At 43.1% G+C, this 27,874-nt stretch overlaps 1 protein-coding gene and 1 long non-coding RNA gene across 4 annotated transcripts in view; one reads left to right on the top strand and one right to left on the bottom strand.

Annotated features, from left to right (window-relative positions):
• The window catches only part of ADCY2 (adenylate cyclase 2), a 388,518-nt gene that overhangs the window by 181,786 nt on the left and 178,858 nt on the right, over positions 1–27,874 (top strand). Inside the window, exon 4 of the mRNA XM_072807368.1 lies at positions 20,631–20,780. Within this exon, the coding sequence (XP_072663469.1) occupies positions 20,631–20,780 (150 nt within the window). The remainder of the gene's footprint in view (positions 1–20,630; positions 20,781–27,874) is intronic.
• LOC140621933 (uncharacterized) lies at positions 783–27,329 on the bottom strand. Of its 3 annotated transcripts, XR_012021667.1 has the most exons (6): positions 27,193–27,329; positions 15,998–16,208; positions 15,743–15,855; positions 2,835–3,131; positions 1,862–2,738; positions 783–1,025 (listed from the first exon to the last, which is right to left on the bottom strand). It is a non-coding gene; the product is annotated as an uncharacterized lncRNA (long non-coding RNA). The 3 variants fall into 3 exon arrangements; XR_012021668.1 differs by lacking the exon at positions 1,862–2,738; XR_012021669.1 differs by lacking the exon at positions 15,743–15,855.

The raw sequence follows: 27,874 nt of genomic DNA, 5'->3' as shown, positions 1-27,874 counted from the left end.
GAAAACAAGACTGTCTTTGAAAACATGAACATAAGGGCCAAGAGGGAAGGAGACCAAGAGAATGGCGGATGTTGGAGGTAGGCTGGGAGGGGATAGAAGTGGGAGCTAAGCTGTATTTAGATGCCTTTCGATTGGTACAAAGATTGGAGACCAGGAGTTTAAAGTGGTTCAGTCTCAAATCCATGGGGAATCCTCTTGAATTGTGTGCCTGGCCTAGGGTAGATGAGATAGAGGATATCAATCCTTCGTTCATGACTGTAGGGTACAGCTGACGTGGTTACAAGGGGACTGGTGAGGAGGAACTTCACCAGTCGGCACAGGTGTGCCGAGTTCTGGCTGTCTAGAGAAAGAAACAATGCCAGCAGCGAGGCTGATGGGTGAGCAGAAAAAGCAGGCGCCGAGAGTGAGGCAGCTGTGATGTTTCAGGGTGAGGTTGTAGGAAGCTGGAAGGGAAGCCAGATAAGCAGTGAGTTTGAGATTTATGAGGCGGATTGGTTGACATGATGAGAAAGTTCACAGTCATGACCATAGTGATGGGGGTGAAGGTCACCCAAGTTCATTTGTCTAAGAATTGTTGGTTAGGTCATGGCCGTAAATATTGACCTCTCCTAGTGTCACGAATTAAGTTGATACTGTGGAAGCCTCTAAGCCAGACTCCAAAGGCTTCAGTGAATGATGAAGGAATTGGAATGCAGACAGCTGGCACCAGCCCACCTTTCCGAAGGTGAAGAATGGAGCCACGTGGTCAAAACCTTTGCACAGAACCTAAGGCCAAAAGCCCCTTTGCTGTTCCATCAGCAACTGATTTAGTTTATTTTTCTTCTGAAAGTGTTTTTTTAGGCCAATTTAATATGGTCATTAATAGTTCAGTTTTAAACTAATACCATGGTGAATTAAGAAATGGGAAAATAGGGGTTGCTGGGTGGCTCCATCTGTTGAGCATCTTACTCTTGATCTCAGCTCAGGTCTTGATCTCAGAGTCGCGAATTCAGGCCCTGTGTTGGGCTCCACTCTGGGCATAGAACCTACATAAAAATGAAAAAGAAAGAAATGGGAAGTCAGTCGGAGAAGGACAATCATTATATGGTTTCATTCATATGGGGAATATAAAAAATAGTGAAAGATTATAGGGGAAAGGAGAGAAAATAAGTGGGAATATTAAGGAGGGAGACAAACCATGAGAGACTCCTAACTCTGGGAAACGAACAAGGGGTAGTGGAAGGGGAAGTGGGCGGGGGGATGGGGTAACTGGGTGATGGGCACTGAGGACCACATTTGAGGGATGAGCACTGGGTGTTATACTATATGTTGGCAAGTTGGACTCCAAAAAACAAAAAATAAAAATAAAGAAATGGGAAAAAAGCTGTGGAGGAGATTCAGAAAAGGCCTCCTGTATCCGCCCTCCCCGCCTGTGCTTCAGGCCCTGGCACCCCAAAGCCTCTGGTCAGAGGTGCAGTCGGAGTGTCCGGGCTCTAAACTTCATGTAGGAAGGGGGCTTTTGTGCAGATTCAGTTCCAGACTCTTGTCCTCAGTCCTGTTTATGTTTAAAACAAAGCCACATAAGACAGGCTCAGCTTTGTGCTTCACATTCTCACCAGCACAGCCTTCTGCTGCGGGAAAAGTGTTCATTTAACAAGTGAGACCATCGGGGAGATTCCCCAATGGAGGAACCTCATGTCTAGTCTCTGCTTCTTCCAGGCATGTGCTCTGTGCTCTGTATCTGCTCCCCTCCTCCTCCCTTCCTTCCGAGGGCCTCCTGCCTCACTTCTCTGCCCTCTGTCCCCTCTGCAGAGGACAGAGTGTGCATCAGCGTATAAGTTCCCAAAGGTTGCTAAGACATAAACTCCATTTATTCCCTCACCGATCGGGAAGCTAGAAGTCTAGCGTCAAGGGGTCAGCGGAGCCACGTTCTCTCCAAAGGCTCCAGGGGAGAACCCTCTTCTCTCCCAGCTCCTGGTGACCCCACGTCTTTCTCGGCTGTGGCTGCGTTGCTCCGATCCCCACCTCGTCTTTACATGGCTTCCTGGGTGGCTTTTCTTCTCCCAAGGTCCTTTGTCACTGGTTTAGGGCTCACCCTGCTCCAGGATGATCTCGTCTCGGGCATAATCTAATTACACTGCAAAGATGTCACATAAGCGTGGTGTATACCATTCAACCTGCTACGGTCAGAAAGTGGTACCTGAGCAAAATCTGCTTGGACGACTTGCCTTGATGAGTTTATTCTACCCTCGTTAGGATAGAGTCAGTTCCTGGAGGGAAAGAATGTGTCTTCTGTTTCTGCTGCTGTCCCTTCATCCCTCCAGCTGGTCTACTTGGGATGACTTCCTGCTCGGCCCGATTTGCCCTTCTGGAAACTCGGACCTCCATATGTGGAGCAGCCATACTCTGACCTCTTAAGAGTTATTAGCTCAAGACTCACTTCAGGAAGTCTCCGTGACTGGCTCCCCTACGTTATCCAGTCTGCCGCTCCGACTCAAATCTTTCTTGACATCTTGGTCTCCAGAAAGAGGTTAATTTTTCTTAGATCGGTCTGAATTCCTTCTCTTATTGGCTTGCCAGCCTATTTAGGGTACATTCCATACATAGCTTTCATGTGTGGTCTCAACTCATTCATTTGCTTTACACCAAACACACTCAGAAAACTACTCGTAACAGAAGCTTATGCCACAACACAGGGAAAGCTGTGTTTGCTAACTCAATCGGGCTGTCCCAATCAGATGAGTCAGCCTCACATTTGGCTGCAGGAAACAGAAAATCAAACGACAGAGGCTTGAACAAATGGAAATTTACTTGCCTCCGGTAAAAAGAAACCCAAAGGTGGAGGGGCCACTGACCTTGGTCCAGCAGACCAATGAAATCAGGACTGATGTTTCCTGAATCCATCGGCTTTTCTCTCACCATCATATGGAGGTTGCTGCAGATCCAGCCATTTCATCTGCATTCAAAGCAAGTAGGAGTAGGAAAGTGGACGTATCCCGCAAATTGTTGTCTGCCCCTTTTTAGTGGGAAATTAAAAGCCAATGCAGAGACTCTTCCTTTTCCAAAGCTGACTTGACTCACATCTACTTCCACTTCCAGCTACGTAGGAACCTGGGGAAGCAAGTGTGTGGGTTTCCAGGTTCTGTAGGTACCTGGGGAGAGAGGGTGGGAAAGGTCTTGACTAGCTGCTCCCTCCCAGTGCTTGGTTCTTACAGGTCTTCACCCCACCACGTGATGGGGCCATCCTGCTTGGGGCCAGGATTGACAGGAAAAGCTACTAATTGGTGGGCAATAATTAACTCCAAAGTACATAAATTACCAGACTGCAGGATTTCTTCCTTAAATATACCAGTGAACACTGCTTGGGATGTGTAGCTGTGGCCACCTCCAGTGACAGAAAGGCCCAGGGCACTGATGTTGAAGCTCCTGTTAAACCTGAGGAAGGCTGTGCTTCCTACAAAGCATGCGCCGTGTTTATGGGCCTGCCCACAGGTGTGATTACAGGTATTAATATGGCTTGTGGAGAACATCACAGCTTCTGGGATGGCCCCTGCTGTCATGATGTGACCTGACTGGGGCAGTTCATTCACAATTGTCTCCTCTTGGGCTGTTCCCCAGTGGTCCTGAACCTAATGGTGATGCAGTGGGGGGTGGGATGGGGGTGAAGGAGAAACCTGAAAAAGATGAATTCTGCAGAGAATAATTATGTGCATGAGTTCATTCATCAGTCATCAGTGCAAAATTCAGTACAATTCAATATTTATTTATATGATTTAACGCAATTTAAAACACTGTTACTCATAATAAAAGAGAAAGTTTTACATTTACATCTAAATTCGGTCAGTGACCATTTATATTTTTAATTTTTAAAATTTTTTAAAGATTTTATTTATTTAGAGAGAGGGAGAGCATGCCTGTGGGAACAGGGGGAGGGCAGAGGGAGAGAGAATCTCAAGCAGACTCAGAGCCCGACTCTGCCAATCCCAGGACCCTGAGATCATGACCTGAGTCAAAATCAAGAGTCAGACGCCTCACTGACTGGGCCACCCAGGTGCCCAGTGATCATTTAAATACAGCATTTTTTTTATTAGTGAAGGTTCCACCTGGGAGCATTTCTTTAAAATTTATTATTGAAGTATAGTTGACATACAATGTCATATCAGTTTTAGATGTACAAGGTACCAGTTCAGCACTTCTGTACATTACTCATATATTCTATATGTTGCCCATCCTCCCTTCCTTTCTCCTGTCTGGCTACTGTCAGTTTGTTCTCTGTATTTAAGTGTCTTGTGTTTTCTTTATTTTGTTTTTAGATTCTACATATAAGTGAGACCATGTGATATTTGTCCTTCTCTGTCTGACTTATTTGATTTTTCATAATGCCCTCCTGGTCCATCCATATCTTGCAAAGGGCAAGTGAATTATTTTTGCAGGCAGTGAAGTGTTATCCCTTATGAACCCAAACTTTATCAGATTTGCTATCCAAGCACTATCAGACCTGGAACGCCTGACTTGTGGAGAATGACATATAAGCTCAGAATGCTAGTTTATTAATTGGTTGTAACGTGATGATTTCTGTTTTCTGTCTGTCTTACAAACTACTGAACGGTTGCCACTTGCTTTCAGAATGAAACTTATGGGTGCACTATGGATAACGGCTCTGTAATCCTCAGAGAGTGCATTTTGAAAACATTCCTTTGGACGTTACAGGGAAGCCCGTCCTCCTGAGAATATTTCTCTGTGTCACAGTACCCACAAATTACCACCCACCCCTCCCCGTGGTCTTACTTCAGCTGCTCCTGTGGGTCCTCTGAAACTTGTCTGTTCCCATGTGAGTCTCTTAGGTAGGTCTCAGCTCAGCTCTGGAACCTCACCCCTCCCCGGGCCTTGCCCCAGGGCTCAGCCTTAGCTGTATCCAAATCCAGGTTCTCGAGCCTGGACCACAGCCTTCATCTCCCTCCTCCTATCAGGGCAGGGCCCTCCTAAATGATCAGAAAGATGTCTTTCCTTTGGTCTAAATAATCACACTGCACCTCCCATTTTTAGCTTAAATAGCGAAGCCCACCTCCTTGGAGGAAGCACATCCTCATTAACATGAAGTGTTACTCATTCTATCCATTATGAAATCCTGATCCCCACTTGAATTGTTTATTTTATATGACATATTGTATATGACAATCCCCACTTGAATTGTTTCTTTGTTCTGGCAACATCCAGGTCTGGTCTACTTCGTATATGACATTAGTTTCTCCATTCCCAGTGTATAAATCTGGGGAGATTTATGTAAAAAAAAAATAAATAAATAATAGCCTGCCGGCTCTCTAGGCATGGGTCCTGGGCACGTATATATCTTTTTAAATTGCCAGGGGACTTGAAGGCACAGCCTGTTTTGTGACCTTCTCACATGAGTTCTTGTGTGAAAAGCACCTTGGAGGAGTCTTATGTTGCCTTTTCCATTCCTAAACACAAGTCAGAGGCATTTGTGTGGCAATTAACAATTGCAGTGCGCTTTAAAATGTGAGTGTTCAGTTCCCTAAATGGAGCACAGTTTGTGCATGAAATTTGCATTTGGATGTGATGATGGTGTTTTCATTAGATTCATGGTAGCTATAAAAGATGGCAAAAGTCACCTGCAGAATTGGGCGGGATTTATGTGCAGTAACAAATGGGAAATACACATAGGTTAAGAAGGGTGTATTTAAATCTGTCAGAGATAAATTGGTCTTAATTTGGAGAATGATGTCATCCATCAGAAGATGGGTCACCTGGGGAAGCTGGATACAAGTAGAATCTGTCCACCTGGGAGCTTTCACTCCTGCGGGGAGTGGCCTGCAATTTAGAGAGCCCCATAGTGTGATCCTGAGGAAACCAAACATCACCAAACTTGGGAGGCTGACTTGCTCTAACAAAAGTGAAAAACAATGATATTTAAACCCAAGAAGTTAATTTATTAATTTATCATGAGCAATTTGACTGCCGGTAGACCAGATAGTTGTATGAAACTACCTCTCACCATCTCTCTCTGTTGCAAGAAGCCACCTTATCCAGAGGTTACCCATGAGCATGGAGATAGCATAGGTGATGTTTAAGGCAATGTTTCTTGACTTTTCTCCATGATTACTTTCCTAAAGGGTCATCTTAGATTTTTTTTTTCCCCTAAGCCCACCATGAAATTTTAGGAATATTGCATGTCTGAGTGATACATGCATATCTGTGCATTATGCATTTTTTCTTTTGCGTTACGCATTTAAAAAGTAATTTTCTTGGAGTGTCTGGGTGGCACAGTTGGTTTAAGCATCCAACTCTTGATTTCGGCTCTGGTGGTGTTCTCAGGGTCTCAAGATCGAGGCCTGAGTCGGGCTCCACACCGGGCGTGGAGCCTGCTTAAGGTTCTGTTTCTCCCTCCTTCTGCTCCTTCCCACCTCGTGTTCCCGTGCTCCCTCTCTCTCTTTCTCTCTTAAAAATAAAAAAAAAAAGGAAAAAGTAGTTTTCTTGCTTTCCCCAAGAAGCAATGCTTGGGGTGATATGGCCCCCATTGAGAATGTGTGGTTTAAAACATCAACTTCTTAAAGCCTTAAGTATGCCCCTCCCCCAGAGGGATGCACCAGCCAGGTGGACCAGGTACTAGAATCAGCTGACAAGATGCCATCTGTTCAAGACAGCACTGTTTTCATCAGAGACTGGCCTTTTCTGTGTTTCCAGAATTAAAATCTTTACCACCTACTCACCCCCCTCTTTTTAACACATATCTTTTCTTTAGATGTTTTAGTTTACCCAACAGATCAGACTCAAATCTGGCCAGCTAGGAAAATGTCATTCTCTTCCAGGTGACAAAACACATATCTGCCGTTTTCCCAGGAGAGCCCTAATAGGACCATTTAGAGTCCAAATTCTTCATGTCTGTTCCAGGTATTATTTGCATGGATTTACTAAAAGGACATTAGGTATATGTTAAAGAATAACCCTGATATTAAGGATAACATCATACAAAGCAGCTGTGAAGCTTTATTTCCAAATATGAAAGGTAGAGGGATGCCTGGGTGGCTCAACGGTTGAATGCCTGCCTTCGGCCCAGGGCATGATCCTGGAGTCCCAGGATCGAGTCCCATGTTGGGTTCCCTGCATGGAGCCTCCTTCTCCCTCTGCCTGTGTCTCTGCCTCTGTGTGTGTGTGTGTGTGTGTGTGTGTGTGTGTGTGTGTGTCATGAATAAACAAATAAACTCTTAAAAAAATATGAAAGGCAGAAAAAAGGAGTAGATCTATCTGAGGCCAAAAATCGTATTTAAATGTAAGCTTCATGAGGGCAAGGATTCTTGTCTTTATTCTCAAAACTATTGTCCCTGCACCTTGCAGAATTCCTGGCACATAGTAGGCCCTCAATAATAACTGTTGAATGAACATATTTTTATTCAGCATATGAATTAGTATCTCTCTAATTCTGATGTAGTGAATTATGTGGCTATAAGGGATTATATTCGTAGATTCAAAGAATATTTACCAAATACACATCATGGTAGACCCTTTATGAATTACCCAATATATACATAAAATGGGATCTCTGCTCTCGTGGAACATAGAGCAGAGCAGAAGAGACAGGCAAGAAGTAGTTGAGTAAATACAAATACAAATGACTACATTTTCCAGGCAAGTAATCTTGGAGGAATAACTGGGTGAAGTGCTGGTGAGTAATAGGGAAGCGCTCAGAGAGCATGCCAGGGAAGAACCCTGGAGAGTGTAACATTGGAGTCAGAGCAGGGGAGTCAGTGGGACTGGTGGACTCCAGAGAGCGTGGACCCCAGGAGGAGGCCAAGAGAGGTGGGGCCATCTAGGTGGCCCTCAGGAGTCATGTTAGGGAGTGAGGAGAGGAACGGAAGGGGGCCACTGCCCTTGACAGGGATAGCTTCCATGCATCCTGGGCTTGCTTCAGGGCTTGACGTGGACTATGGAGAGTCGGGGATCAAAGTTGTAGGAAGAGCTCAAGCAGACAAGCCTTTCCTTTGGTTACCAAGGAAAACTGAGAAACGGAGAAGAAGGGAGGGTTATGTGAGGTGGGGAGTGGGGGGTGCCATGTGCTTAGGAGCAGCCTGCCTTGCTGTTGGGAGAAAGTCAGGAATGAACTAGAGCCAGGAATCCCCATTGCCTGGAGACAATGGATAACCCAGGGTGATGGTCTGGGTCTGTGGGGTTTTCTGGAGCATGGAGGCTAAAAACTGTTTTTTCTTGCATTTTGTGGAATTTGGTTGTCAGATTTCATCCAAAGCAATTTCCAAATGCATATTCTTAAAATCACATTGTTTCACCCATTTCAGTTCTTCTGCCCTGTAGTTCTGATGTTGGGCATGTGTTCTTCCCCCCCCACCCCTCATTAATATCTTTCAGTGCAGTGATTGCCTATAAAAGCCCTGGAGCTGTGAAAACCCTGCACTGTAGCAGGCCTCGCAGCTTAATTTCTCTGATAGGAGGAAAGCAGCCATCAGGACCACTTGACCACGGGAAGCCCTGCACCTCCCGCCTCTTCTCCTTTCTAGTATAAAGACCATTTCTCAGACTCTTCTCTGCTTCTTAAACATTCAGTAAACTTTTTTGCTGCTTTTACTTAATTTCATGCTCTAAGTAGTCTTTTCCAATCATAAAGAAAGGCATTACCATGTTTCTCAAATGGTTAAGATAAATTGTGAGATAGCAAATATTGCTCTAATTGGCTAAGGCCTGGTTTATATGTGATAGAAAATAAAGGAGAAATCATTACCTATCAACTAGGATTTCCACTTTTTATTTTGGTTCTTAAAAAATTAATACCTGTGGACTAAACATTGAATCATTTTACTCTTTATTTATGTAATGCCAAGTTTATTTACGTATTGTGTCCACTGGAAAATGGAAGTGAAGATTCTTAACTTTTTATACTTGTTCTATGGAGTTCTAGTAGCCTTGGATGGATTTCTCTTTCCTCCCTGGCTTGCAGTGCTTCTTCACACCATCAGGAAGCATGTTAATTCATCCCAGAAATGCACTTAGACTTGAAACACGGGCGTTTTAAAATGTGATCATGACATGACAGTCCCAGATGAAGGTCAGGGCTTTCTCTCTTAGCTAAAAAAGTGTGTGTGAAGCTCACCGTCTGGAAACTGTTGTAAATTGTCATTTCAGGAGACTTTCCCTCTCTTTTCTGATTGAGACCCTGACTCGTGGGGTGGAGCAGATTGCTGCTCCTTGTCAATGAAGAAGACAGTGGGCTTGGGGAAGGAAGGACATGCCACTGACAATGACACAAGGAAAGGAAGACTTTGTTCTTCTTTTTCTCCTTTCCTCATGGCATTTTTGCCAACTTTTACCCCAAATTACCTCCATTTTGTATAGTTCTTGCATCAACGAACATGGGATCCTGGGTAGCATTCTCCTCCTGCTCTACCCAAGCATCTAATCAGTTGCAAAACTGACACATAGAAGACTTTAACCCATCAAGTTAAACCCATAAAGGTTAGCTACTCTAAGCTATATCTTCCAAAAACCTGCACAATAATATTTTCAGGTTGGGTTTATTTAGGAGGATCAAATAGCTTTGTGTAGGCTGCCAACAAGTCTCATATATTTTTGGTTCAGAGTTTATGAAGGAGAAAATATGTAGCATGCCCATTCATGATTTTCAGAACACCTTCAATTCTCTGTAGTTTACTAATTATTGATTTTGCTAAAACACTATTTCATTAGTGATATGGTTTCCCAAACTGTGTGCCAAGGCACCTTGTGGGGGCACTTCGTGATATTAGAGATTTTCAAGGGACACAGCAACCTTCAGTTCCTGACAGACACCACACAAACCACCAATTCTTGGAAGTTTCGTGGTTTCAGTGTTAGATGACAATACATCCCTTTCATTTTAAAGCTGGGATTTTGGCAGGTGTTGCAACAAAAATTCAAGAAACCAAGACAGAACAGGAATTCTGAGTGCTGGTGCTAAATTAGAATCCAAGGCTTGTGAAGTTATGCAATACTCAACAAACACATTGGCTGTTGAGGGCCCATAGTAAATCCCTAGGTCTTTTAAGAATGAACAAAAATATTATATTTTATTTCAATATAGATGTTGTTTTTCCCCCCAACAACCACTAGGTCGTTAGGTCATAATACCTAACTTTTTGGGACATTACTACTTAATAAAGAATACTTTGGGGTATTTCCTTTGGCCTAGGAATGCTGTGAAAAATTCATGAGAGACTAATAGCATTGTGAAACTAGGAAATTTGAGAATTTTTGCATTAGTGGTTGAATGGTTTAATTTTTTGCGAGGAAGATTTTGTAATAGTGTTGGAAGAAGTATGCTCTATCCGAAGTCTTCCTTCAACCACAGCACCCTTCTCTCATAAAGACAGCTAACTATGAGCATCCATGATGGTGGAATCTCTGATCCCCCAGAGCCTAGCAGCTAAAGCTACAATTCACTGTTCTGCTCAGGACAAGCTTGCTTTGTATCACCTGTGTTTGTTCGCTTGCTTTGTTGACTTTTATTGTTGGTTTGTCTTATTGCATTTATTCCAGTGAAGTTGATTTCATGGATAGGAAGGACAAAATTTAGTTGATCATAAATGAATGCTCGATAAAGTTGGTTGAATGAAGTGATGTAATGAATGTCTCATCTCAGTCATGTTAAACCATCATTAGCTGTGTGTGGCATTTCTGCAAAAGAATGACCAGCCCTGAATTTCTAAGGAATGCACATTGTAACTTTTAAGTGGATTCTCTGGAAATTTGTAAATAGTGTGTTTTTAAGACTTAACATCATGTTATTATGGACTGAGTTGTGCCTTCCCTACCCACAAAAAAATTAGTATGTTGAAGCCCCAACTTCCAGGACCTCAGAATGTGACTGCACTTGGAGACAGGGCATGTGAAGGTAAGTAAGTTAAAAGGAGGCCATTTGGGTGGGCCATAAGTGCAAGCTGCCTGGTACCTATAAGAAGAAATTAGAAGACACCAGAGGTGTGCAGAGAGGAGCCCACACAGGGCAAAGATCATGCAGGGACACAGCTAGAATGAAATACAAAGACCCTTTATAAGCCAACACCCTGATCTCAGACCTCCAGACTCCAGAACCATGTGAACATTGATGTCTGTTGTTTCAGCTGCCCCATCTGTGATGTTTGGGCATGGCACCTGGAACTGACTAATCCACATTCAGCAAAGTCCACACTTTTTGATCATGGTTGTTGAATGCTGCCACCTGGGAAAACTGCTGCACTCATGGTGGTTTAGGAAAACAAAAGATACTTCTTGGTGATTTGGGTAAAACTAATGTATAATCTCTGGTTGAAATTGACCAGAAATCAAGATCTGGAGTCGATGGCATTAAAAACTTGTCTCTACATTCTTACAGAACACAGTGTTCAGGCTGGAATTGAATTTGGTGGGGTTATAATTCTGCTCATACCAACATGACACTGAGTTTTAAAGATAGATCATTTAGAGATTACCAGAGAATCCACTGAAAGGTTAAAATGTGCATTCCTTAGAAATTTGGGGCTAGTCATTCTTTTGCAGAAATGCCAGACACAGCTGGTGATGGTTTCATATGAGTGGAGAAGAGACATTGATTACATCACTTCCTATACCATAGGAGATGGGGACAGGTGATTGAAGCAATCCAAGAGAACACTCTGGGGAGAGACTATCTTTAAGTTCATATCAGCCTTTTCCTAATTAGTATCATTAAGGAAACATCCAAAGTTTAGTTTGTCAAAGGACATTTTTTTGTTTTCCCATTCACAAAAGGTTTCAGTTTTTGCATCCAGGCAGTGATTTATCTTTTTTTAATTACAGCATGACTTTGTGGAACATTTTTTGTCCTTACTGAAAAGGGCATTCCAATTCAAAGTAGACCTTATGAATCACACCACTCATTGTGTTTCTCCTGTATCTGGCGTCTTATTTTCGCAGGATTTTGCAATCTGTTGCTTCTCTGTGAATGCGCTCACTAATGTCACGTCCAGGTTCATGCCTGAGACTGGCCATGCCACCCCTGTGTTGCTATGCCTCTTCTCTAGGCAGTTGCCACTCTGGTGTCACGTTATGTTTGATATCTACATTTAGGTCTGTTTACCGTCATAAAGCATCCTCTTATTCAATCATAATCAGAAGGATTCACTGTGCTTGGTTTGTTTAATTCTAAATTAACTTGCTCTTGTGGAAGTTATAATGGGGTTGAAGCATGTCACAGTGCAAGCTGCACAATCAATGCAAAAATACCCCACTGTCCACAAAAGGCATACCTCCCTTCTGGTACACTGAGTTATTTGAAAGGAGATCTTTATCTCCCGCCTGCACCATGAAGTAGAATTATCATTTCATCTTCAGCTTAGTTGCATAGATGGAAATGCCTGATAACTTTGGTCATATTTGTTATTTAAATCTGAACATCTGTTGACTTTTCCATTTTTTTAATGAGTGGATGCAGTTCAAACAGGTCACCTATAAAGTGGTGATGAATGAAGACAGTTTTGTATGGTGTTTAAATGAAGCTAAATTTCATTGTTTCAGATTAATTAGATGATCTAAATTAATGGACTCTGAACTAACGCGTGTTAAAACTCCTTTTTTTTCACTTTTAAGTTCATGGAAATCATCAGAATTAGGCAAATTGTTGTATATTTCTTGGTGCAGATCCTTAGGAAAGCTGATTTAAGAGGAAGGGAGTTGGGTGGGGGGATGGGGTGACTGAGTGATGGGCACTGAGGGCGGCACTTGACGAGATGAGCACTGGGTGTTATAACTATATGTTGGCAAATCAAACTCCAATAAAAATATATCTATAAAAAACATAAAATACTAGTAAAGTCTGGGTTTCATTAATATATAATTACATGTTGCTAAAGTTTTGAAAAGCATTGATATATGCTTTAAATGCTTTAAAATGTGTTCTGTTTTGTGTGTGTCATTACATATGAGAGAGAGAATTTGGGAAGATTCAAAGACCTGTAATTAACAGCCTGTTGGACCATCCACGACTATGTGGTACCTTGAATTTCTGAAATAAGCAGAGCAGAATCTCTGTGGAATAATTAACCTTTCAACTATTTGGACTCCCAAAGACCAAGATGATGATGATTCCTGTGGGGTATTAGCAGAGATATAAAGTTCAAGTAATCTTTGATTGGTTGATTATAAAATGTCAGGTGTAATCATCCAAACATCACTGTGCCAGCAGGCTGTGTGGCAGGAGACAGTGTTGGGACCAGACAGAGACAAGTTTTGTCTTCAGGTGCTCCTGGAATTGGACTTGGCACTGTTTTGACACTGAAGGGAGAGGGAAGAAAAATGTCTGATAGCATTTCTCTGGAGAAGTGGCCTGCAGAACTGGTCCCAATACAAAGAAAATGTGCAGCCATGCTTTGGATGCCAGAGAAGTACAATGTGAGTTATAGTAGTAGGGGTTCCCTCCTTCCCATATAACTTTATCTGTTTGGTCTTCTCTCTCTTGCCATGATGGAGAGGAACTAAGCCCTGAAAGCTGAGATGGTTCCATGTGCTTGAAGTTAAAGGTAAAATAAACAAGAGAATAAACAGTGTGACCATCTTCTCCTCTGCAGAAAGTAGAGTGATCTGTAAGTCTCGTTGTAGGAAGGCTCGTGTTGTCTTTTCCCAGAGAGTTGAGAAAATTGGAAACTCTGTGTTTTGTCTCTTTTGTTATTTCTAAACTGAGCCAGACTTCTCCCCATCCGTTTCAGATCTGTAGACACTAAGCTGAGAAGTACCTGCATGGTTAAGTCAGCTTTCCCTTCTTGGGAAGCCATGTTCTCAGTGACTTGCATTGTGAGAGAGACTTTCTGTCAAGGTCTTGAGTATCTTCCAGGCTCACCTTTTCCTTTTGGCTTATGATGAGCTGGTGGCTCACTTCTGAGATGAGCAAGGGTCTCAAACGTTCCCCTAGTTTTATCTACCTGTAACACTCTACTTGAGCCCCATGTATGTATGAGACTTTTTTATCCTTCTACCCAAATGTGACTGGAAAAACAACACAATGCATGCTATTCAAAAAGACTTATTAATAACCAAGATATGCAACATATTGCAAACATATGCGTATGCCTGCAATATGTTTTTGCATATTATGCTCTGCTCTGTCTTAAACTAATGACCTATTTCAAATCATATAATATCCTTTCCCCTTCGACCCTGTGCTCTTAATATTAAGAGAATATTAATATTCTCTTTATAAAAGAGAATAATGACAACCAGTAGTACTGTCTGTTTTCAGTGGCCATTTCTATAGGAAATCAAATTTCATTTGCCTCCTGATTTTCGATTCCAGTCTTGAACTCAGAGCCCTATAATGCCCATTGTTGGGGTGGTAGGACTGTTGATTTTCATTACACCCTCCTGTCTTAGTGTGCTTGGACTGCCATGATATAACACCACCAACTGGATGGCACAAATGACACATTTCTTTCTCAGTGTCGGAGGCTGGGGCATCCCAGATTAGGGTGCCTGATGATTCAGGTTTGGGTGAGAGTTCTCCTGCTTACAGATGGCTCCTTCTCCCCCTATCCTCACATGGTAGATAGAGGGCCCTGGTCACCTCCTCTCCCATCAAGGGAGCCCCATCCTCAGGACCTCATCTAAACCCGCTCTCTCCCATAGGCCCCACCTCTAAATACCATTCCATTGAGGGTTAGGGCTTCCACATATGAATTGGGAGGGGGGGGAACACATTCAGTCCACCAGACTATTTCTGACTCTGCTACTATTCATTTAGAAGGATTTTGAGTTAGAGAATCCTAACACATGACCTAAGGATCACTGGATATTATTATCCAAAGCACAATATTTCTGGTCTGCACTACACCATAAAAAGCAGAAATCCTCAGGCCAGGACATACAGCAGATTTAATTCTTTGGGAGTCACAAGGAATGCTAAGGAGCTGGCGCTGGGATTTTCTGCAGCATGTTTGAGAGCTCCATTAAGGGAAACTCTACCCAATCATTTTCTCTCCTGAACAAGAGCATTGTTTTATTTAAGCCAAATTTGATGCTTATGAGATGCAGTGAGCTTGCTGAATATTCATATGCAGCTCTTCTCATCACGTTCTTGTGTTCCTTTTATTTTCCTTTGACTTATAATTGGTGTTTTTGCATATTTATGCTCTGCTCTGTCTTAAACTGATGACCTATTTCAAATCATATAATATCCTTTCTCCTTCGACCCTGTGCTCTTAATTCATGGAGAAATCATTTCATTAAGTGCTGCTGTTCCTCTCATTCCCAGGAGCCTGCTCTCAGCACGCATGTGTGTTGTAGATTGTCGCCCCTATCCTAAGATTAAGGGTGGGAAGATTGAACTCTTTGAAATGCATAATATCCCAGAGTTGCACAGTTTCTGAGTGGTCATCTAAGCCACACGATAATATCTCAGATGTTTAAAGGCAGTGAACTCACAAACTTAAATGTTCTCCTCCCAAGTGAGATAACCTTCAGATCCTTTGCTCTTGATCACATGATCCATTAGAAGCAGCTTGACTCTAGTGTTACTTTCCTTTGAACATGCACAGGCACACCAGCATTGCCAGTTAAAAGCTCCATGGATAAGAGGTCTCCAAAACACAGCCACTTAAAATAACCTAAATGATGGAAGTGCTTTATAGCATGAAGATACAGATGCTTTATAAAGGAAAAAAAAACTATGAGCCTCTTACAGTGTCACATTCAGAAATTCCCTAGAATACCTCCCCCAGGCCCTGGCAGAGGGTGGGATCATGCTGGATGAACTCACCTGACCCATATGAACTGGGGCAATGTGGGGTGGCATAGAAATTGTCCCGAAAGCCTCACCTGCTTCTTGGGGCCTCCCCTCAAATCTCTTAATTTTTTAGACTGTTTCTTTGCCTGTAAAATGAAATAATAAAACATGTCCATCCTCCTCGTTGTTTTACTTTCTGGACTTTCACAAGGGGAAAAAGATGCAAGGTATGTTTGCATGTATCAGTTCTGAGAATCTCTGAGCAGCGTTGCGAGTGACCCCACTTACCTAACATGTGGAGTTGCAGGGCTGACCATCCTGGTACCTCGAGGCTCGCACAGGTTCCAGATCCTGGGCCATGCTCCCCTTTCAAGGCCTGGTTTGACTCTTTGGGGTAAACTTTTCACTGCTGTTTTCACCCTAAACAATTTGTTTTCTTCCAAGACATCTCGTGGGAAGCCAAGTTCCCTTTCCTATTTTCTGACAGATGTAAAAGTAGCTAAATGGAGCAAGGAGATAAAAGAAGGCATCACCACAGTTTGATGTTATAAAACAAATCCAACATTGTGAAAAATAGGGTTTTTTTAAATCATGTGCTCTGCCTGTTTTCTAGAAAATAAAATGCTGTGATATTATTTTTGAAAAGAAGATTTTGACTGAATCACTTCCTTGGTGCCCTAGTTTTCATACAAAGGCATGCTGTGAATGCACCCTGGTGAAAGAAGATGCTTTAGGACATCAGTCATGTTTGTAAATTCTGTAGTTATTAAAATGCTAGGGCCAGTCCTAGTAATTGTAAGAGTACGGTGTTTCAGGATGAAACCAGGTATCAGAAAATTGAATGTAATTAATTTTTTCATCAGAAGAAATCCCATATTTGACTTGGCGTTAAAACTCTTAGTTGTTGTTTCTTGAGCATTTCCCTTCACATATCCAAATTCAGATTGATAAATCCATTCTTTCCAACTGTCTGTAGCCAGGAAGTGCTCCAATCCCGTGTCGTTTGAAGCAATGCAGCATCCAGAATGACCACAGGAAGGCTTTTCCTTAGGTTCCGAGATGGGGCCGGTTTGGCCACACACCGTGCCAGGCAGAGACCAGGCAATGCTGGCAGGGAGGCCTCCCCCAGGGAGGCAGTGCTGGCATGCACCAGACGTCCCGGTGGAGGAGGCACCAGTGCCCGGATGAGTGGAGGCGGCCTTTTGCCCTCGAGGTCCTTGTGATTGGGAAGAAGTGACCAGTAATAAAGAGTTGTGACACTTGGGACCAGTGCTGCTGCTGATAGAAGTGGCTCCCATGCAGCTGGTTGTGGAGAATGGAAGCCACTGTATTGTTGGCTCAGGTGGGAGAGCTTGGGGTGACTGGGCACATCCGTCCTGAGGGCAGCACAGCCTGAGCCTGGGTGGGGGTGGCAAGGACCACAGGTGCCCCCTCAGCGGGACTGTGGGGTGGGGCAGCCCACCCATTGAACTACAGCACACCTGCCCTGCTCTGGGGCCCTGGGCAATTCAGGGGAAATAACTAGGATCCTCGGGAGAATACAGGAGAATGCAGGACTTGCCATCCCCGTGGGAGGCTTCCGTGCTGCTAGAGAAGTGCCCCGTTCGTGCACCCTGCCCAGGGGGCTCCCGGGGACAGCTGATGGCGTCATTTGGCTCTGTCGCTTACATTTGGTTCTCGTTTTGGAGGAATCGCCTTCCTATAATGTTGACATTTTTGCTTTGAAGCCATTTTTTTTAAAGAGAACAAGAAAAATCTCTCATAGATGATCACTAAGTTATTATTTCAGCTGCACCTAATAAGGAACAAGATTGCATTTTCTAATTCGGCACAGTCTGGTTTGTGTTGGCTTGCCTCATTGTCTGCATTCTTCCATGCACCGTCCTTCAAATGCAAATCCAGCAGTGACAAAGTTGGGAGAATCTTTAGCAAAGTAGATGGTCATTTTGCAGAAGCAGAGTGTGACCGGGCTGAATGACTGGTGTGCCGGTGGGCAGGGCCCTGACATTGATCCTGTCAGCCAGAGGAGGACTCCTTCTCCCTTGGGGAGCCAGGTGAGCCAGGGGTTCCCTAGTGCAGCCCTGTGCTCATGTGATTCACATTCATACGCCGTGATGTGTGGAAGTATGGCGAAGGGAGGAGGTGAGCCCTCTGCAGTTAGGAATGTTTGGAGATGACAGTGAAGACTGTCCCCTGCTCCCACTCTCTGGGCCGGTGCTCACACTTACACACACAGCAGCAGCGCCCATGCCTCCCGCTCAGATCACAGGCATGTCCTACGTTCACTCATTCATCACACAGAGATATACGTGGCACATACACACACGCCATGCAAAGCTGCACGTGACGTGTATGAATTGCACTCATAGCATGCACACACACATCACATACCAAAGACACAGGTGTATCACACAAGTCACACAGAGATGTATCGTAGGTACATGTGCATCACACGCATGTATCACAGATCACACACCCCACATACATGACATATGCATGGTACACACATACCACACACGTGACAAATACATCACATACACGTGCCACCCCTGTATACATCACATGTGTGTATATATCACACACACACACAGCCATTCCCAAAGTTAATACTTTATTCATTCAATCTCCTGGAGGAAGATGACATGTGGTTGCCTACAAGGACATTTGCGGGGGCTGCTGTGAGAGCATGGGTGAGCTGTAGGAGCTCTCCGCCTTCAGGAGCTGGGGGCTGGATGGACAAGTGGAAGGCCCTTCTGGTCTGAACAGCCCTTCCCCCGCTTCTGCGGGGCGTGTGTTTATTCACAGAGAAAAGCCCATCATATCATTCTTCCCACTTCTAGCCCTGTCCTGCTTTGCCCTCTGTCCCCAACACGGGGTCCCCAGGGCTTGAGGAGCCCTGTTTTCCACCTGTATTCAGGGCCTACAGAGAGTGAGACAGAGACATCAGGTGGATGGAGGACAGGATATCACCCTTGCTACCGTTAACAGCTGTTCGGAGATGGGGCTTGGATCTGGGCCTCACAGACTTGACCCTGTTCCCCTGAATTAGCCCACCTCCTCCTGCTCCCAGCACAGGGGGCATGCGGGTGCATGGGCTCCGTTAGCCGGACACAGAGGGGATGAGGGAAAGGCCCACTGAGAGGAGCGGAGGCTTAGTTCACGGTGTCCACATCCTTCTCCCAGCCTTTCCAGTCAGGTAAGCAGTAGATGCAACAAGCTGATGTTAGTAGGAGGTTCTCAGAGAGGAATGCAGGGCTTTTGGAAGCTGATGCCCTGCCTTTGTTGTTAAAGCCACTAGTGGGCAGCCAGGGTGGCTCAGCGGTTTAGAACTGCCTTCAGCCCAGGGCGTGATCCTGGAGACCCGGGATTGAGTCCCACGTCGGGCTTCCTGCAGAGCCTGCTTCTCCCTCTGCCTGTGTCTCTGCCTCTCTCCCTCTCTCTGTGTCTTTCATGAATAAATAAATAAAATCTTTAAAAAATAAATAAATAAAGCCACTAGTGAACCCTCTACTTGGTGAGACATGCAGTCATGTGGAGGAGGGGGCAATGGGGCACCCCATCCAGGTGTGGACACCCATCCTCTTCCAGACCTGGAAGTCTCGCCCTGAACACCTAAGAGTGAAATCAGTACTAATCAGTTTGATGCATCACTAGCACTTGCTCTGTGAAGTGTGCTGGTTAAGATTCCACTCTGAAAAGACCGTGTCCTCCGCTATGGGTGAGAATATAAATGGAATGTTTCCTCAGAGCCATTTCACAATATGTATCAGGAACTTAAAAATAGGCATGGCTTTTGACTCAGTGTTTTAGTAATTGACCTAAGGAAAAGATGAAGAATGAGGCCAAAGCTTTAGCCATAAGGGAGACCACTGTCGAATGCAAATATATTTACAAAGTAAGTGTCAAATAGTGTGAATATAACTAAATTATTGTGCAGTCATACTAGCGAATGTTATCTAAGCAGTCCAAATCCTGTTTGCACAGAATGTTTATGATCTGAAAAAAAATCTGATCAAATGTTTAAAAAAAAGCAAAGTAAAACACTGCGTTCAGAATGAATTCAGTTCTTTTGGAACAAGATGGAAGTCTTGGCAAAACAAAGCTTGGCAACAGTTTTGAGAACGCAGAGGGACGTGGAGTGGGGATAGGGCCATAGGGACAGCAAGATGTTTTCCTGGGCAGGTTCTTTCTAGTTTTTCTTTGTATCTTTCTGTTTTCCCCCTCAAATTTTTGTGGACGTGAATTTTTATCGTCAAAAGGGTAGTGAGTGATATGGTTTGAGAATCTACCATATTCCTACAGAAACAGAAGATAATAGAGAGTATCACTTACCAAGGCTCAGTGAGTACGGTTTTGGTGCGAGAATTTGGTGCGAAAATTCAAATACCAAAAATTTGGTGCGAGAGCCGCCTGGATCAGTCACCTGTTATTGAAATAATGCTAATGCCGCGTAACCACCGTAAAATCTCAGTGGCACACAATCACAGACTATGGGCTATCTGGTTAGCTCTGTTCCATGAGTTTTTCATCTTTTGGGGGCCAGTGGGGTAGGCAGAGCATGTTCTTTTTGATGAAGGCCCAGAGAGCCACCCAGAACATGCCAGGCCTTCTGCCCTCGGGCTGGACCTGGCACTCAGTGACCCCTGCCCATTGCATTAACCATAGCACATCCCATGGCTGAGCCCAACGACCAGGGAGGGACTGCAAAGTCATCCACCAGAGGGCATAGATCCAAGAAGGCGATAGAATCCCTGAAGGCAATAGCTGTGTCGTTTAAGCAACTAAAAATGTTAGTTTGGAAACAAATGAAATTGACTTCCTGCAGAGTCATCTCTTGCTGTTGCTAATGTGCATTTTGTTATTGTCGTGTTCCTGAGTTGGCAACACTCGCTCCACTGAGTGGCTCTTTCTGTCTCTTTAGATCCTGGCCAATGTGATCATTTTCATCTGTGGGAACCTGGCAGGGGCATACCACAAGCACCTCATGGAACTTGCCCTGCAGCAGACATATCAGGACACATGCAATTGCATCAAGTCCCGGATCAAGCTGGAATTTGAAAAGCGTCAGCAGGTAAGCCCATTCATCATAGGCATCAGAAATTGTCTGGAGCAGCCCATTCATCATAGGCATCAGAAATTGTCTGGAGCAGCCCATTCATCATAGGCATCAGAAATTGTCTGGAGCCTCTGGTTGCCCATGCTCAGGGAGGGTGTCTGAAAACCCAGCAGATGTGAGAGGAAGACAAGTAGGAGGGGTGGCAGACAAAGCCATGGTGTCATCCACGGTAGTGGAGAGCTTTGGAGGGGAAACCATAAATACACACGGGACCCTGTGTTTAACATACTAAACCACACATGATAGCGGGACCACCTGGCACTGGCTTTGTTTTTCTTGGGTTAGTGTATCATCCCCAGGAACCCGGCTCCCATCTGGAAAGGTGAGGGTGGGCAGGACCCTCTGTGAATACCGCAGCCCACCTCTCTGAGCTTTCATCACACGGCCTGGGCTGGACCAGCCGGTATTTGACACATAGAAGATGCTTCTTTATTATTTGTTAAATTGTATGGAGTTAGTCTGTTCTATAAAATTTCACCAGAATGTATCATGGTGGTGGCAGCAGAGAAAGCATCCTTTAAATTTTGATGCTAGACTTTTATTTGTGTATAGGCTGAAGAATAGTGATTGAACTCCTTTTTGAAAACAGTTCAGTTTGTTTGCTCAGCAAAGATCAACAGAGCACCTGTCAGGCATGAGTCCGGGCACTGACGCTATGGCCATGAATATCACATTCTCACTGGTATTATTAGCTAAATCTCATAGCCAATTTTTAAAAAGCATTTTGTTGGGGTGCCTGGGGACACTCAGCCATTTGAGCATCCGACTCTTGGTTTCAGCTCAGGTCATGGTCTTAGGGTGGTGAGATCGAGCCCCATGTCAGGCTCCATGCTCAGTGTAGAGTCTGCTTGAGACTCTCCCTCTCCCTCTCTCCTTCTGCCCCTCTGCCCCTCTCTCACCCCATGCATGTGTGCTCCCCCTTTGTCTCTAAAATAAACGAATCTTTAAAAAAAAAAAAAAAAGAAGCATTTTGTGTTACAGCATGGATAGCAAAGGTATCTAGGAATGAATGCTTAGTTCCTTGATCTCTATGTGTATAAACTCTGGATTCAACATTAAGGGGTGCAGACCGTTGTTAAGTTGGGGCTATTGTCCAGCATACTTTCATATGCCTGTGTACTGTAGTATTTAAATCTAGGTTCTAGAAAATTCCACAGTTTCAAGAAGCAGTGCTTAATGTTCGTGATTATTTTCTCTATAGAGTCCCGATGTTTCAGGATAGATGGTTCCCTTTTTCAACCAGTAGTGACTCTATCGCGTTGGTCCTGACAGACATATTTTACTTTCTGTTTCAGCACTTCCAGAATCTACTTCAAAATCACACCAAGGCTGAGGGAACTGACATCCCAAGTAGACAGATTATATAACCTAATATTTATAGTACCAGCTTTGACAAAAGCAGTGTCAAGCTACTGACCTCATCTGCACTACATGCTTCTCTGAAGAGTCCTTGAGCAACCAGAACTAGGTCCTTGTCGAGGTGGCTTCCAAGTGGTCCAATGGCCACAATGTGACCCCAGGTAGCTCAGGAATTAGAGCTAGGGCACCCTGTGTGCTAGAGAAGTCATGGGGCCATTGTGAGTAGGCTTGTAAGGCATCATAAGGGCATTTACTAATGTTTTTGTTTTTTTTTAAAGAACCTTTTAAAAATAAGTGAAGAAAAAACCTTGTAGTAAAGGTGTTTAATAAAATAAAATTTGATACCATGAATGTATTTTGCTATTAAAGTTGGGAGTCAGTTCCCAGGGTCTGGTGCCCAGAATGTAGTACTTTTCTTGTTAGGGCTTCAGAAATTGTTTCCACAATTAGAATGAATGCTCGTACTTTCTTCAGACTGGCATGTAGTTAAGTGGAAACAAAAACTTCTCTTAGTTAATAAGAGCAGGAAGACATGATCTGATATAAGGAAATACATAAAAATTAGCCAATGGCTATCTGTGTGTCCTTCACACAGAGAATCAGTCCTGAGACGTGGGTCCTGATACAGCCACGGACCAAATTAAAGTCCAAGAGTCCAACGTATCACTTCCTGCCCAGCCTTCACCACAAACCATCTTTGCTTCATCCATTGCAATCAACAATGTCCTTCAGAGTGCTTCATTCAAGGACAGGGGTGTATGCTGAGCAAAAGCATTTGCTTCAGCACCTGTGAGGGTGAATTAAGTGCCATCCATTGTGATATTATATATCAGCAGTTGCTCAGAGGATGCTGATGCTCCCAGAGGCTGAGCAGCCACCATCTTGGGTGGTTCCTGGGCCTGTTTCACAGTGTCGCCCAGCGCTGACCTTAATCCTTGGAGAGGAAGGCCAAGGCCAGGTGAGCCCAGCAAGCCCCGTGTCTACAACCCTGATGGGGGCTGTAACAGCTGAGGCTGCTGGGAGGTGTCTAGGAATTCTGAAACCTTTTCAACCTTGCTCAGCTCTTTACTTTCTTCCTTTCATGTGTTGTGATATTTTTCCTGGATGCAAATGAGATGAATTTTTAGAAACAGAAAGCCATGTTTGAATAAAGTGACTATTTGTGCTATGAAATTTGGGGAGAGGAGGGAATGAAAAATGTCTGCAGAGGTTTTCTCCAAGTTATATTCTTGCCCTGAAAATGCTCTTGTGTATAAACACTAAAAACTATGATTTTTTTCATTAGATGGGAGATGTAGTGCATTGCATTAGCATCAAGGCCACTATTAGGGCTTGAAGGTATTTTCTTGGCCAGTTTTGACTTTTGTCTTAAGTCTCAATCCTGAGAGGAAAAAAAAAAAAAACAAAACAACAAACCAACAGCCATGTCTTGAGTGCTGTGTCAGTGCAAAATAAGGTTCTTTATCAAACCTGAGAAAACAGCAAGTGTTTTTCCCCAGAGTACGTAATAAACTCTCAGGAATTGATGGGAGCTGGATTCAGAGCAAAACAAGAACTTTCTCTCCTAACCGCATAGGCAGTGGAAATAAATTTTGCCTCTTAGTAGTAAAAACTGGATTTGCTTTTTTTTTAATGGAAAGAAAATAAACCTTCTTCCATTTATATGTTGTCTTTGTTTTTAAAGTAATGTAATTCAAAGCGTTTTTACATGGTCTCCCCAGCTGGAACCAAGCTATAGCTTGGATATGACAAAATGTGGATTCCAGTAGAAAGCACCAGTCAAGCAAGGCTCAGACAGCCTCCCCACAACCTGTAAACCTGGATCTGTACCCAGGGTGGGGGGCTAGTGAGCCAGTAAGCTTCCTGGCTCTCCTTGGGGACTAGTTATTTGTCCTCTCTGCAAACTTGAGTGGAAGAAGTAACTGGTCCTTCTGTGTTCATGGTTGGGTAGATAATGAGCGCAGCCATATTTATCCTAGTATGATAACAGGTCATGTTAGGGCATTGCTGATCGCATTCCATAAGTCATTTAGGATGCCAGGAAATCTTGTTGAAGTGGTTTTAGATTTGGGATGCTAGTTTTGGACTGTTTTCATGAAGGAGAGGAAAAAAGAAGGAACTATTTTTTTTAAGACCTTATAATGTACCAGGTAGTTTCTTTAATACTTTACACATATCGTGTCCATTTCCTTTTGCGGCTGTAACACTCTACCACACATGGAGTGACTTAAAATAGAAGAGATTTGTTATCTGCAGTTCTGAAAGTTAGAAGTCCAAAATCAGTCTCGTGAGCTAAAGTCAAAGTATTGGCAGGACGGGCTCCTTTGAGAGGCTTTGAGGGAGAATGAGTTTCCCTGCCTTTTCAAGTTTCTAGAGCTTGCCTGAATTCCATGACTCCTTGCTCCTCCCTCTGTTTCAAATTCAGCAGCATAGAATCTTCTAGTCTTCCCACCTCCTTCTCCCTCTCCCTTCTCCTCTCTGACTCTCTAACCTCTGATTCTCTGTTGTACTTTCTTCCCTCCATCTGCCACTGGCCCTTCTACTTCCCTCCATAAGGATAATCTAGGATAATCTCCCCATCTCAGGGTCCATGATTTAATCATGTCTACAAAGTTCTGGGTTTGCTAATAAGTAAGGTGACATAATCATGGGTTCCAAGGATTAGGATGGGAACCTCTTTTTAGGGCCATTATCTTCTTATATTTCTTGATCAACTCAATGACCTAAGTCCTTTTTCCTATTTCAACCAGCTAAAGGAGTTGTCCAAATTACATTACCATATCACTCGGCTAGTAAGTAAGTGTGGCTTTTTCTCTTTTGTGTTGGTTCTATGCAGGTTTGTTGCACAGAGGTGCAGTGATCTCTGAGCACAGGTTCGCTAGAGATATCCCCAGGCATGAAGGACTTTTTTTTTTTAATAACTATGTTGTTTGTCATTACTGGCCAAATAAGAAAGCATAAGACAATACCAAATGTGTGTCTGACTTGATCATTAGGTAATGTACTGCCATGATAAGCCATGTGTCATCCATGAGGGGGTCAGGAAGTTCTATGGAAAGTCACTCCCACAAGGGACCACAATGTGAAATCTGTCTGTGGCTTTATTTCTATCCTGTGGTGGGAGAGGCTGAGAAGAGGGTGCAGTCTAGAGGAAGATCCCCTGAATTGACATAAAGTTGTGTTCTCTTTTAGTGTGACGTTGGTCAAATTTCTTAACTTCTAAGTTCCTCTGATGGAGGTTATACTTGATCCCTTACTCAATTTAAGAAAGTTTTCCTGACCTCCAAAATGGTGTCCTGTTGAGAAGGTACTCAGTAGCCAGTCTTGAACTCTGATAACTTTGGTGCACTCGCATTAAGCAATGGAAATCAGCTACCATCCTGGCCAGGCCATTGAGCTCGAGGTGGCAGGAGAGAGGGTTTGATGCATCCCTGCCATCCCCAGAGTTCCCTCCTCAGCAGGCTTCATTCTTCCGTGAGGCAAACAGATTGAACAGAGAAATGTTTTGCTTTGTCTGCTGGGATAGTTGGTGGATAATTGCCCTCTTTTTACCAGCGTCATCTCACCAAGTTCAGAAGTTTACTTTTCACCCACAGAATGGGCAGAGTGAGGCAATCCTGGCTGCTCATATTCCAGAACTCATTGTTTCTCCCATTCCCTCCATCTCAATAGGAGCTGAGATGCGGAGTCCAAGCTGAGGCATCTCAAAAGCATGTGCTTCTTAAAAAAAAAATAAATTGGGTATAAAGAGCCCAACGAGAGTTCTAGCCAGTGAGTCTTTCTCACTGCCATTCCTGAAGAATTAAAGCGGCAAATATTATTATAAATGTTACCCAAGGCCTTTGGGTAGGGTGATGCATCCAGTAGAGGTAGCAGAACATAAGAAACTCACATCACACCCTTTGTGCAGTTTGGTTCAGATATGCCGGCCCTACTCAAGCTCTTGCATCATTAAAGATTATTAACAACACTTTCGTCCCAGCCAGAAGAATAGGGTTTTTTTTGTGTGTGTGTATGCATCCACCTTTTTCTATTTTATTAAATAGTCACTTGTACAGTTTTTATTTGGTATCCCTTCCTTGAGGAAGTCATAACTTATATTGTCCTTGGTCACCACTTTCTTCCATTTTATTAAATGATAGAGTATATCATTTTCTCTCTTGAGAGAGAGGTCATAGCCTACTTAAATGTTTCTCACCACCTTATTCTCAGCACTCATTACTAAAGGAATGAATCACACACTTAACCCTTTGCTTGAAAGTTGGAAAAATTAAGAGTCATGGTTTAATGAAAGGGCTCTCCTCAAAATGTTTGCCATTTGAATCTATCAGCTTGAAGTTCAAGAATTTCTTTAATAGTTTGAGCTATTTTGTCTCATACTGATTACTTAAAATCTCAGGAAGCTCAGATGTTATGCTTCATTGAGAAATTCCAGGGTAAGGGATTTTAGGATGCTGCATTTCACCATGAGCCTTTTACCAGTTTTCTTAAATGAGAAATGAAAGCCAGTTCCAGAAAAAAATATTAATAAGCCTGAAGTATTTTCTGATAGGTCCTTTAGTTAAAATGCTTGAAATTGGTACATATTTTCTAAGATTACAATGAAGGCCATATTTTGAATGTGTACTTTGGCTTCATCCATTAAAGAGAAATCAATAATTATAGATTCAAGACCAAAAGAAAGAGGAGGGATTCATAGGAATCACTGTCAAATTCCCATACCTAATGAAGAACACCACTGTGGGAGATTAGTAATAGGAGCTTACAAAAATAGCATTAACGACTGTTCATTCTTTAACAATTTAGACTTTCAGCTCTGAAGGAAAAAAATAGGGTTACAACAATTAATCAAGCAGAGATTCTCTTAATGAATCAAATATATGCAAGTGTCTATTTATATCATGACAGTAGAAAAGCTAAATGGTAAAATAAAACTCTGCAGAAGTTTCCTCTATGTGAGAAACTTGAGAGCAAAAATCCCATATAATATTTATGGAAAGCAACTCACCTGTCTTGTTGGAGAAACACCTGGGAAACAATTCTATTGCTCCAGATTATCACAAGCTAATCTTTGCTGATAATATAAAGGAAGAACAGAAAACAGAAGTTGCACCCTAAGGAGAGCATCTGGTTTTGATATTTTTGGCCTCTGGGAATTTTTAGTGTCTCATGGAGACCGCCTACTTTTTATACCCTGTGATGCAATATTTTGATGCTGGCAAGATTATATAATAGGCAAAGGATAATCTAGTGGAAAGACTCAAGAAAGTTCCATCCACATCATTTGATATGAGTAAAATAAACCCAATAGAAAGGAATTCTAAAATCAGTCCTTCTGGTTGCGTTATCCATTCTTCTGATATTTATCACATATAGGAGAAAATGTATGTTTACTCCAAAATCAAAGGCAAAGTGTCAAGTCTTCTATGATGTTTTTCCCCTTGCAGATGAAACTACAGATGGACCACTTAACTGTTAATAGGAAAAAGAGCACTTTGTGTTTACCAACAGGGGACTGACTTAAAGTGCTAAAGTTATTGGACATGTTTAATAATTTATTATCACGAGCATAGTCATGGACAAAAACATGGCATTAGTGTTGTGCTTACTGAATTGAGGCACCCATTGATGTTTACACTAAATTAAAAATTAGGACTTATGAATTTCAGAATTTAGTTAATTGCATATGT

This window comes from Canis lupus, chromosome 31 (assembly GCF_048164855.1).
Source record: "Canis lupus baileyi chromosome 31, mCanLup2.hap1, whole genome shotgun sequence".
Lineage (NCBI taxonomy): Eukaryota > Metazoa > Chordata > Mammalia > Carnivora > Canidae > Canis > Canis lupus.
This window is presented reverse-complemented; position numbering and strand designations above follow the sequence as displayed.